General features: G+C 47.8%; 1 protein-coding gene across 3 annotated transcripts in view; it reads right to left on the reverse strand.

Moving 5' to 3' along the window:
- LOC119961240 (hemicentin-1-like) overlaps positions 1–12909 on the reverse strand; it is an 89873-nt gene that overhangs the window by 56465 nt on the left and 20499 nt on the right. For 2 of the 3 annotated variants that reach the window (XM_038788686.1, XM_038788685.1), the window contains exon 3: positions 4297–4326. The exons of the other annotated variant lie outside the window; for it this stretch is intronic. In XM_038788686.1, the coding sequence (XP_038644614.1) occupies positions 4297–4326 (30 nt within the window). The remainder of the gene's footprint in view (positions 1–4296; positions 4327–12909) is intronic. 3 annotated transcript variants of the gene reach the window in all.

Raw genomic sequence — 12909 nt, forward strand, 5'->3', positions numbered from 1 at the left:
ATACATAAGATATTCAGAGGGTTAGATAGGGTGGACAGTGAGAGTCTTTTTCCTCGGATGGTGATGACCAACACGAGGGGACATAGCTTTAAATTGATGGGTGGTAGATATAGGACAGATGTCAGAGGCAGTTTCTTTACTCAGAGAGTAGTAGGGGTGTGGAACGCCCTGCCTGCAACAGTAGTAGACTCACCAACTTTAAGGGCATTTAAGTGGTCACTGGATAGACATATGGATGAAAATGGAATAGTGTAGGTCAGATAGGCTTCAGTTAGTTTCACAGGTCGGCGCAACATCGAGGGCCGAAGGGCCCGTACTGCGCTGTGATGTTCTATGTTCTACGTTCTAAGAAGAGAGTGGGGATACAGGCATATTTTTCAGGAAGGCAGTCACTGACTAGTGGTGTGCCTCAATAGTCGGTTTTGGGACCACAGCTTGTCACAAGAAAAAAAATAACGAAATGGAAGAAGGAACTGTTGCTCTTTTTCACATGATACAAAATATGCAGAGCGTAGGTAGCATTGTGGACGTGGGCGGCGGGCGGCGGGCTGCACAATGACTTGGACAGACTTGGAGAGTGGGCAAAGTCGTGTCAGAAGGAATGCAACGTGGAACAGTAAGTAGTTATTGGATGGGATTTGTTTCTTGTGACGTGTACCGAGGTACAGTGAAAAGTGTTTTCCTGCGAGCAGCTCAAAGAGATCATTAAGTACATGAAAAAAAAAACACGTAATAGGACAACACGAGGTACACAATGTAAATTCACAGACACTGGCATCGGGGGAAGCATACAGGAGTGTAATATTAATCATGCCAGTCCATAAAAGGGTCATTTAGGAGTCTGCTAACAACGGGAAAGAAGCTATTTGTGAATCTGTTTGTGCGTGTTCTCAGGCTGTTGTATCTCCTGCAACGAAGGAAGAAGTTCAAAAAGTGAGTAAGCCGAGTGGGAGGTGTCTTTGATTATACTGCCCGTTTTCCCCAGGCAGCGGGAAATGTAGATGGATTCAATGGGTGGGAAACAGGTTCGTTTGATGGGACCGGCTGTCTCCACGACTTTCTGACGTTTCTGACTGTCTTGGACCGAGCAGTTGCCATATCCGGCTGCAATGCAGCCCGAGAGGATGCTTTCTGTGGCGCATCTGAAAGTTGATTAGAACGAATGTGGACGCCGATTTTCTTTCGTTTCCTTAGGAACTATAGGCACTGTTGTGCTTTCTTGGTGGCAGCTACGAAGTGGGTGGAGGGACAGATTTTTGGAGATTTGTACCCCTAAGAATTTGAAATTGTCAACCATCTCCACCTCTGCCCCGTTAATGCAGACAGGGATGTGTACAACACTTTGCTTCCTGACGTCAACGACCAGCTCTTCAGATTTGCTCGGAAGAATGGAGGCCTCGACTATTTTCTTAATGAGAAAATACATAGGAAATCAGAAGCAGAAGGGTCGTAAGACACCATGTGAAAGATTCTCTCAGAATATCGTGCAGTCGGCAGTTCAGAAGGCAAATGCAATGTTGGCATTATTGCCGAAAGTACTAGATTAGAAGAGTACAAGGCTGTATAAGGCAATGGTTAGACCGGATTTTGAGTATTGTGAGCGGTTTTGGGCCCGGTATCTCAGGAAGGGAGTGCCGGGCTTGGGGTCCAGAGCAGGTTCACAAGAATGATCCCTGGAATAAAAAGCTTGTAGTATGGGCAATGTTTGAGGACTTTGTGTCCGTACTCGGTGGAGTTTCGATTAATGAGGGAGGATCTTATTGAAACTTACAGGATACTGCGAGGCCTAGATAGAGTGGCCGTTGAGAGGATGTTTACTTTGCAGGAAAAAAAATAGATCCAGAGGACACAATCTACGACTAAAAGGACGTTCCTTTAAAATTGTGATCAGGAGGGTTTTCTTGAGCCAGACGGCGGCGAATCTGTGGAACTCGTTGTCGCAGAATGCTGAGGAGGCCGAATCACTGAGTGTCTTTAAGACAGCGATGGATAAGCTTTTGAGTAATAAGAAAATCAGGGTGAAGGGATAAAAAAAAATCATCCCTGATTGAATGGTGCGCCAAACACGATGGGCTGAGTGGCCTAATGCCTTCCACTCCAATGCCAACCTGCACATCACCGGACTGTGGGAGGACACCGCAGTATGCGGAGGAAACCTGTGCATACACGGAGAGAATCTAAAAATCCAGTCACCCGAGAGTGCAATCGAATTTTCTATCGCTGTGAAGAAGAAGTTTTAACCACCGTTCACCCCAAGGTAGGATTGGAGGAGATGTTAATGCTCTTATACAACTACCAGTTTCCATGATTATTCTGAAAACATTATCAACTCGTCTCGTGATCCTTGCAAATTCCAACAAAGGCAACCGTCGTTTCTGTTATTTCACCAACTTGCAATTGAACCCTTGCAGTGCTGGTATCATGCTTGTAAATCTACACTGTAAAGGCATGCAAATTAATCCCCAACCCCCATCCCAACAAGCTTCTTTGTGATCAGTTAGTCACCATGTATAAAGGTATCTGGTCTCCACTTTTTAAAATGGGCCTCGCCTTCTGTCTGTGAGTTGGGGACTGACCTCTGGGACATTTACACGAAGACTTGCCTCTCTGGCTGTCAGACTTTGCATGATTCTGAGGGTTCTTTCAATTATACCAGTTTTCCAAATTGAATCTTCGATATGTGCGCTTGGCTGTCTTCATCTCTGAAACAGCTTGAATATAGAAATCAGCATCTGTCTACCACCACAGATAAGCATACCTCTACCTCCACAGATCTCACAATCGACTTGAGCAGTTGTTTGTTCTGATAATTCGATTTACACCGGACACCTCCTCAGTGCCTGCTAATCTTAATGCTGGGAGATTCCCATCTGACCCTGTACACTGTACTCCTTCTGTCAATCAACAGATATCTAGTTCTATGCTGACTTGTGAAATTTGTGTTGCTATTGTTACTCAGCAGATGCATGACAATGTCAAATGTTCATTATGGCTTATTGAACATTCCCATGGTAACATTAATGTTCCTATGCCTATCCATTCCGTCCTTTCGCAGCAGGCAACAGTTTCATATAATCACAGAATTTACAGCGCAGAAGGAGGTCATTCGGCCCATCAAGTCTACACCGGTCCTTGGAAAGAGCAACCCACCCAATCGCACAGCAACAGTGCCCCAGTAATCCCAGCCAACCTTTTCTGGACACTAAAGGCAATTTTAGCATGGCAATCCACCTAACCTGCACATCTTTGGACTGGGGAATGAAACCTGAACACCGGGAGGAAACCCCCGCAGACACGGGGAGAACGTGCAGACTCCACACAGACAGTGACCCCAGACGGGAATCGAACCTGGGGCTGTGGAGCTGTGAAGCAACTGTCCTAACCACTGTGCTATCGTGCTGCCCGTAATGTTTGTTTTAATATTACCGATTAATCAGTCCGCATGCAGCATATATTATCTCTTGCAGTCGGAATTATATTCAATAAGCTGCACAACATCATCAATATTTATCTGAAATTTCATTTGTGAAAGTGGCGACCACATCGCAGATCCCGGTTGAGTGGTCTCTTCGAAAAGAAATATGTTAAATATAAATTAGGACCTCTTCCAAATCGTTTGTTTAACCCTCGTTAGCAATACCTTTTCACGACAATTCCCACAACATTTACTGAAGCTTTGGCCTCTGAGTTCTTAAAGTTCGTGCACACAGCAAAGAACTCATTAACTGGTTTCACCTCCCTTTTTGGCAAATAAAGTTGGTTCATGATGCGGGTTGAATTCGAGGATTGGCTACGTTATTCATGAAGTTTGCGCCTCCTCGACGTTGCCCCTTGCCTGAGGTGCAGCCATCTCTCCATCAAAACACCACCTGCCAGTTCTCCTCGGACGAAGCTAAATCTTCCAATGGTCCTCGAGGACCATGGCGACTGTACATTACTTCATAATCATAGCCTTGCATATCCAGACTGGGAATTATTAATCCAGCTATTAGAACTCATCGCCAATCTTTTCACACCTCAATTGAAATTCATTTTCCATTTACTGCACAGCAGTGAATTGAAAACTCCGTGCAAATTCGTCCATGAAGGCCCATACCACTTGATTTACCTGTCACGTTTTCAATAGAAAATTAATAGGTGGCCATTCTTCCAGCCAGGACAATCCGATATGTTGTGACTCGCCACAAAGCCGATGCCAAATCTATGCATTGTCCTCTATTTAACCCAGCAATTAATAGTAGGAAATCATTAAACAAGATCAGTTCTTATCAATGAGGAATTTTTATTTGATCCTACCTTGGCTGGTCCCTTGATATCCCACGTGAACTGGAAAACAGAAGGAGTTGAAATGCATATTTTGTTCATTTTATCAATTTTAAGTCGAGGAATGTTTAGGTATGAAGGACTGTGGTTTTATGTTAGAAGGGGAAAGATAACATTGAGCTTGCAGGAAGGAAGCAATGGGCGATTTGTACATCCTAATTAGAATGTTATTATTCAAAAAAGTGAACCGAGCAGTTGGGCAACATGGCGAGAAAGTCATTCTCAGTCAGACCATGGTGCCCAGTTCTTGTCAACACCCGTTCGGAAACATGTGGACGTTAGTCAAAGGGTTAGAAATGTCTAAGCCAGAGTGGGTGCGTGGATTTTAGGTCAGAAGCCAAAGAAAACATGTTTCCCGCGGCTGATGTGACCATGACATAGAATATTAATGCATTTAATGCGGTGAGCGAGGACAACGTTTTAACTCAGCGATTTACAATAACGCCGCACCCATTGAAAAAGTGGGTGGTAAAAGAGGAGGAGGTGAATGATTCTGTCTCTCTGAAAACCACTGCCTCCTTTCTCTCTCTCACTCGGTAAGAGTTTACATGGCACGGAAGCTCTCCATCTCTCATCAGAAAACTCAACACATTTTACATTGTCCCATAAATTCCTGTATTCCAGGAGTCACATGTGTCGGGTCTCCAGATAATGGGCTGGGGAATCTCTGAAGGATGATTCCACGTGAAGACAAATGAGGAAAAGCCAGATCCAACCAAGGAACACATCCGCCAACTCAGCAGACTGATCAAGACCTTAGATCCAGACCTTCAGAACACCCTACGTGCTCTCATCCCACGTAATCCCCGCATTGGAGATCTCTACTGCCTCCCGAAAATACACAAGGCCAACACACCAGGCCGTCCTATCGTTTCAGGCAATGGGACCCTGTGTGAGAACCTCTCTGGCCACATCGAGGGCATCTTGAAACCCATCGTACAAGGTACACCCAGCTTCTGTCGCGACACGACGGACTTCCTACAGAAACTCAGCACCCATGGACCAGTTGAACCAGGAACATTCCTCGTCACAATGGATGTCTCGGCACTCTACACCAGCATCCCCCATGACGACGGCATTGCTGCAACAGCCTCAGTCCTCAACACCGACAACTGCCAATCTCCAGACGCAATTCTGCAACTCATCCGTTTCATTCTAGAACACAACGTCTTCACCTTCGACAACAAATTCTTCGTCCAGACGCACGGAACAGCCATGGGGACCAAATTTGCACCTCAATATGCCAACATCTTCATGCACAAGTTTGAACAGGACTTCCTCACCACACAGGACTTTCAACCGATGCTATACACCAGATACATCGATGACATTTTTTTCCTTTGGACCCACGGCGAGACATCACTGAAACGACTACACGATGACATCAATAAGTTCCATCCCACCATCAAACTCACCATGGACTATTTTCCAAATTCAGTTCCATTCTTGGACACACTCGGCTCCATCAAGGACGGTCACCTCAGCACCTCGCTTTACCGCAAGCCCACAGATAATCTCACGAATGCTCCACTTCTCCAGCTTTCACCCGAAACACATTAAAGAAGCCATCCCCTATGGACAAGCCCTCCGTATACACAGGATCTGCTCAGACAAGGAGGAGCGCAACAGACACCTACAGATGCTGAAAGATGCCCTCGTACGAACGGGATATGGCGCTCGACTCATTGATCGACAGTTCCACCGCGCCACAGCAAAAAACCGCACCGACCTCCTCAGAAGACAAACACGGGACACCACTGACAGAGTACCCTTCGTCGTCCAGTACTTTCCTGGGGCGGAGAAACTACGACATCTTCTTCGCAGCCTCCAACACATCATCAGCGAGGATGGACATCTTGCCAAGGTCATCCCCACACCCCCACTACTGGCCTTCAAACAACCGCGCAACCTCAAACAAACCATTGTTTGCAGCAAATTACCCAGCCTTCAGAACAGCAACCACAACACCACAAAACCCTGCCAGGGTAATCTCTGCAAGACATGCCAGATCATCGACATGGACACCACCATTACACGTGGAAACACCACCCACCAGGTACGCGGCGCATACTCGTGCGACTCGACCAATGTAGTCTACCTCATACGCTGCAGGAAAGGATGTCCCGAAGCGTGGTACATTGGCGAGACCATGCAGACACTGCGACAACGAATAAACGGGCATCGTGCGACTATCAACAGGCAGGACTGTTCCCTTCCAGTTGGGGAACACTTCAGCAGTCAAGGACATTCAGCCTCTGATCTCCGGGTCAGCATTCTACAAGGAGGCCTTCAGGAGACGCGACAACGCAAAATTGCTGAGCAAAAACTTATAGCTAAGTTCCGCACGCATGAATGCAGACTCAACCGGGATCTGGGATTCATGTCGCATTACATTCGGCCCCCACCAACAAGCCTGGACTTGCAGAGGCCTACCGACTGAACTGGCTTGGGACAATTCACACCTCTTTAACCTGGAGTTACCTCTCTCTCTGCATCTTTGATGATTTGATTGCCTGCAGGTGCTCGCATTCCGGGGCATCTCTGACTGTGTCTATATAAACATTTCTGGAACAAGCCTTTCCATTCACCTGAAGAAGGAGCCGTGCTCCGAAAGCTCGTGTTTGAAACAAACCTGTTGGACTTTAACCTGGTGTTGTAAGACTTCTTACTGTGCTCACCCCAGTCCAACGCCGGCATCTCCACATCATGGTCAACATTAACTTGGGACATGGCTGCCAGTTTTACACTGAAAGAGTTTGGGGGAAAAGAGAGTTCTAACTCCCCAGACGCCAGATGCAGCCTCCCACTACCCACTGCCTGTCTTCTACACCGCCACCCAGCCCAGGAACTGACACACAACCACCCAAGGGACACATCACTTCACCGACAGTCCCGACCTACACTATCACCGGCCAGACCTAAGCGACCCTGATCGAGCCAACCCCTACGGATGCAAACCCAACTCCGGAAATCAACACGAACCCCAACCCGCCGACTCCATAACTCGACCCCATCTCCAACACTCACATTGACACATCATGGCACACTTACGTCCAGGAAGAGCGGAACTCGTTCCCGCTCCAATAACCCTAAACTGCCCCACCACACCCATCACAGTGTGATCTGTCTCGATCCTCCATCCGAGACTGCTTCATGAGGGGATGACTCCTCCTCTCGGAAAACCAAGCAGTAAGTCCCCTCATGTACAGAGCCTCCAGTCAGGTTGACCCCCCGGACTCGGACTCAGTCCCCTGTCTGAACATATCACTTCTCTGGGACTCACGAACGCATCTCTAAATTGGTCCTTCTCAGACTGACACCTCCTCTCACACTGACGTCTCCTCTCACACTGACCTCTCCTCTCACACTGATCCCTCACTCTGACCCCTCCTCTCACACTGACACCTCCACTCACATTGTCACCTCCTCTCACACTGGCACCTTATCTCACATTGGCCCCTCCTCTCACACTGACCCCTCCTCTCAAACTGACCCATCCACTTACACTGAACCCTCCTCTCACACTGACACCTCCCCTCACACTGACCCCTCCTCTTACGCTGACCCCTCATTTCACACTGACACCTCCACTCACACAGACACCTCCTCTCACACTGACACTTCCCCTGACACTGGCCCCTCCTCTCACACTGACCCCTCCTCTCACGCTGACCCCTCACACTGGCAGATCAAATAAAATAGAACCTAATTTCACTCTGAACCCTCTCCTGACACTGACCCTTCCCCTCACACTGACCCCCTCCTCTCTCACTGACCGCTCCTCTCACACTGATCCCTCGTCTCATATTGACCCCTCATACTAACCCATCTACTCAGATTGCTCCTTCCTTTCACACTAACCTCTCACACTGACCCCTCTTCACACACTAACCACTCCTCTCTCACTGAGCCCTCCCCTTACACAGAACCCTCCTTTGACACAATGACCCGTCATCTCACACTAACCCCTCCTCTCAAAGTGACTACAACTCTTACACTGACCCCTACACTCACACGGGCCACTCACCTCATGTTGGCCGCTCCTTTCACGCTGAAATCAGCTCTCAAACTGACCCCTCCTCTCTCATTGAACCATCCTCATGGACTAAAATTTCCCCTCACACTAATTGCTCCAATCAACCTGACCCCTACTATTACATTGATTCCTCCTCACACTGACCCCTCCTCTCACACCGACCACTCATCTCACACTGACCCCTCCCCTCACACCGACCACTGAACTCACACACCCCTCCCCTCACACTGGCCCCTCTCTCACACTGACCCCTCCTCTCACACCGACCACTGAACTCACACACCCCTCCCCTCACACTGGCCCCTCTCTCACACTGACCCCTCCTCTCATATTGAGCCCACCTCTCACTGACCCTCCCCTCACACTGGACCCTCCTCTAACACTGACCACTTCTCTCGCGCTGAACCCTCGCACTGACAGATCAACTAAAATGAACCTACTTTCACTCTGACCCTCTCCTGACACTGACCCCTCCCCTCACACTGACCCCTCCTCTCTCACTGACCGCTCCTCTCACACTGACCCATCCACTCAAACTGACCCTCGTCTCATATTGACCCCTCATACTGACCCATCCTCTCAGATTGCTCCTTCCTCTACCTCTAACCTCTCCCACTGACCCCTACTCACACACTGACACCACCTCTCTCACTGACCACTCCTCCCACTGACCCCTTCCCTTACACTGAACCCTCCTCTGACACAATGACCCCTCATCTCACACTAACCACTCCTCTGACACTGACCGCTCTCACAATCACCCATCCTCTGAAACTGACCCCTCCCCTTACACTGACCACTCCTCTAACACTATCCACTCACCTCTCACTGACCAGTCCACCCACGCTGTCCCTTCCTCTCACAGGGACACCTCTCACACTGACCCCTCCTCTCAAACTGACTCCTCCCCTCACTGACCCCTCCTCTCTGACTGAACTCTCCACTCACATTGTCCCCCTCCTCTCACACTGACTCCTCCTCTCATACTGACAACTTCGCTGACACTGACACCTCCTCTGACACTGACACCTCCTCTCGCACTGATCGCATCTCTCACACTGACCGCTCCTCACACAATGACGCCTCCTCTGACTGCCACCACTCACCCCGACACATCCCCTCACACCGACCACTCCATTCACACTGACCTCTCCTCTCACACTGACGTCTCCTCTCACACCGTCCCCTCCTCCCTCACCGACCCCGACTCTCACACTAACCCACCCTTTCACACTGACCGCTCCTCTCACATTGACCCCCCCACACTGCCTCATCCTCCCACACTGACCACCAACACTGACCCCGCCTCTCATACTGACACCTCCTCTCACATTAACCGCTCTCCACACACTGACCCCTTCTCTCACACTGACGCCTCTTTGCCACACTGACCCGTCCTCTCACTGATCCCTCCTCCCGCAGTATCCCCTCCACATTGACGCCTCCTCTCATACTGATGCCTCTTTTCATACTGACACCTGTTGCTCGTTTTACTGGAGTGTGTTTAACACGCCTCCGTTTAAAGGCCGTGTGCTTAACACCACTATGGCTCTGTATGTGTAATTATGCTCGGAGTCGCCAGGTGCTTATTGAGGCACCGTCACAAGCATATCAAGGTCAGGTTCAAAGTAATAAATCCGTACACCGATTAGTAAGTCCAAACGATTGGTGTTTATTATAACAAATATAATAAATACTCATGCATACGCTAAATAGACTAACTTACTTCTAATACTAAACAACTAAATACTTATCTAGACAGGAACAGGCAAGGTCAGGGAGCAAGTCCTTCGTCCCGTTCTTGGTCTGTAACTTACTGATTCGGCAAAGATGTCAAGATCTAGTAAGGTCTGGATCACGTAGCGATCGTTGTGTTGGCACTTACAGTTTGATGGCTGATGCTCAACGGCCGGTGATCTGGGGCAAAACAGACCGAACCATGTGCGGGACCTACTCTTATAGGTCCCAGGAGGTTCAGGCCCCCTTGGGACGGCTCCCTCATCGATTGGGTCTTTCCCAATCGATATCTTTCAAACTCCCCAATCTGAGGGTCGTTCCTCGATGGGTGGGGCGGTCCCTACGGCTCTTTGTGTTGGTTGCTTTGGCGCCATTCTGTCTGGGCGTCTATGGAAAAGTGTCCATCGATACTTAAATGTTTCTATTGTTCGGGGTCTGGATCTGGATCACCTCATTACTATGCAGGTCTGTTTCCCATTTGCACCTTTGGCTGAAACTTTGCACCTGGCTTCTGTACGTGCAAAATGCAAAACAGTCTTCTGCAAGCTGTTTGTCCTCACTATGACTGTTTTTCCCTGTAGTCTTAGCAGTTCTCCATTTTGTAGCCCAGTGTCCATCTTAGATGGCTACACACCACGACTCTCACTGACCGAACCTCTCACACTGACCCCACCACTCATACTGAACCCTCCTCTCATACTAACCCCTCCTCTCACAATGACATCCCTTACTGACCCTTCCCCTCACACTGACCCCTCCCCTCACACTATCACCTCCCCTCTCACTGACGCACGCTCTCACACTGACCTCACTCACGGACACCTCACCTAACACTGAACCCTCCCCTCACACTGACCCATCCTCTCACATTGACCCCGTCCTCTCAAACTCGCCCCTCCTCACAGACTGGCCCCCTCTCACATTGACACCACATCTCGCACTGACCCCTCCTCTCACACTGAACCATCCTCTCAAACTGAACTTCCTCTCACATTTGATGTTAAGATTCAAAACAGAGGTAAAAAAAACAACATAAGTGTACTTTGCCTGAATGCTCGTAGTATTCGGAATAAAGTAAATGAGTTGATGGCACAAATCATCGTAACTTACTATGATTTAGTGGCCATTACTGAAACATGGTTAAAGGATGGTCACGACTGCGAGTTAAATATCCGAGGGTAGCAAACTATTCGGAAGGACAGAGTGGATGGTAAGGGAGGTGGTGTTGCTCTGTTATTTAAGGATGACATCGGGGCAATAGTAAGGGATGACATCGGTGCTATGGAGGATAAGGTTGAATCCATTTGGGTGGAAATCAGGAATAGTAAGGCGAAAAAGTCACTGATAGGAGTAGTCTATCGGCCACCAAATAGTAACGATATGGTGGGGCAGGCAATGAACAAAGAAATAACTGATGCATGTAGAAATGGTACAGCAGTTATCATGGGGGATTTTAATCTACATGTCGATTGGTTTAACCAGGTCGGTCAAGGCAACCGTGAGGAGGAGTTTATAGAATGTATCCGCGATAGTTTCCTAGAACAGTATGTAATGGAACATACGAGGGAACAAGCGGTCCTAGATCTTGTCCTGTGTAATGAGACAGGATTGATTCATGATCTCATAGTTAGGGATCCTCTCGGAAGGAGCGATCACAATATGGTGGAATTTAAAATACAGATGGAGGGTGAGAAAGTAAAATCAAATACTACTGTTTTGTGTTTAAACAAAGGAGATTACAAGGGGATGAGAGAAGAACTAGCTAAGGTAGACTGGGAGCTAAGACTTTATGGTGGAACAGTTGAGGAACGGTGGAGAACCTTCCAAGCGATTTTTCACAGTGCTCAGCAAAGGTTTATACCAACAAAAAGGAAGGACGGAAGAAAGAGGGAAAATCGACCATGGATATCTAAGGAAATAAAGGAGAGTATCAAATTGAAGGAAAAAGCATATAAAGTGGCAAAGATTGCTGGGAGATTAGAGGACTGGGAAATCTTTAGGGGGCAACAGAAAGCTACTAAAAATGCTATAAAGAAGAGTAAGATAGAGTATGAGAGTAAAGTTGCTCAGAATATAAAAACAGACAGTAAAAGTTTTTACAAATATATAAGACAAAAAAGAGTGGCTAAGGTAAATATTGGTCCTTTAGAGGATGAGAAGGGAGTTTTAATAATGGGAAATGAGGAAATGGCTGAGGAACTGAACAAGTTTTTTGGGTCGGTCTTCACAGTGGAAGACACAAATAACATGCCAGCGACTGATAGAAATGAGGCTATGACAGGTGAGGACCTTGAGAGGATTGTTATCACTAAGGAGGGAGTGATGGGCAAGCTAATGGGGCTACAGGTAGACAAGTCTCCTGGCCCTGATGGAATGCATCCCAGAGTGCTAAAAGAGATGGCTAGGGAAATTGCAGATGCACAAGTGATAATTTACCGAAATTCACTAGACTCTGGGGTGGTCCCGGTGGATTGGAAATTAGCAAACGTGACGCCACTGTTTAAAAAAGGAGGTAGGCAGAAAGCAGGAAATTATAGGCCAGTGAGCTTAACTTCGGTAGTAGGGAAGATGCTGGAATCTATCATCAAGGAAGAAATTGCGAGGCATCTGGATAGAAATTGTCCCATTGGGCAGACGCAGCATGGGTTCGTAAAAGGCAGGTCATGCCTAACTAATTTAGTGGAATTTTTTGAGGACATTTCCAGTGCAGTAGCTAACGGGGAGCCGATTGATGTGGTATATCTGGATTTCCAGAAAGCCTTTGACAAGGTGCCACACAAAAGGTTGCTGCATAAGATAAAGATGCATGGCAT

This window comes from Scyliorhinus canicula, unplaced genomic scaffold, assembly GCF_902713615.1.
Source record: "Scyliorhinus canicula unplaced genomic scaffold, sScyCan1.1, whole genome shotgun sequence".
Classification (NCBI taxonomy): Eukaryota; Metazoa; Chordata; class Chondrichthyes; order Carcharhiniformes; family Scyliorhinidae; genus Scyliorhinus; species Scyliorhinus canicula.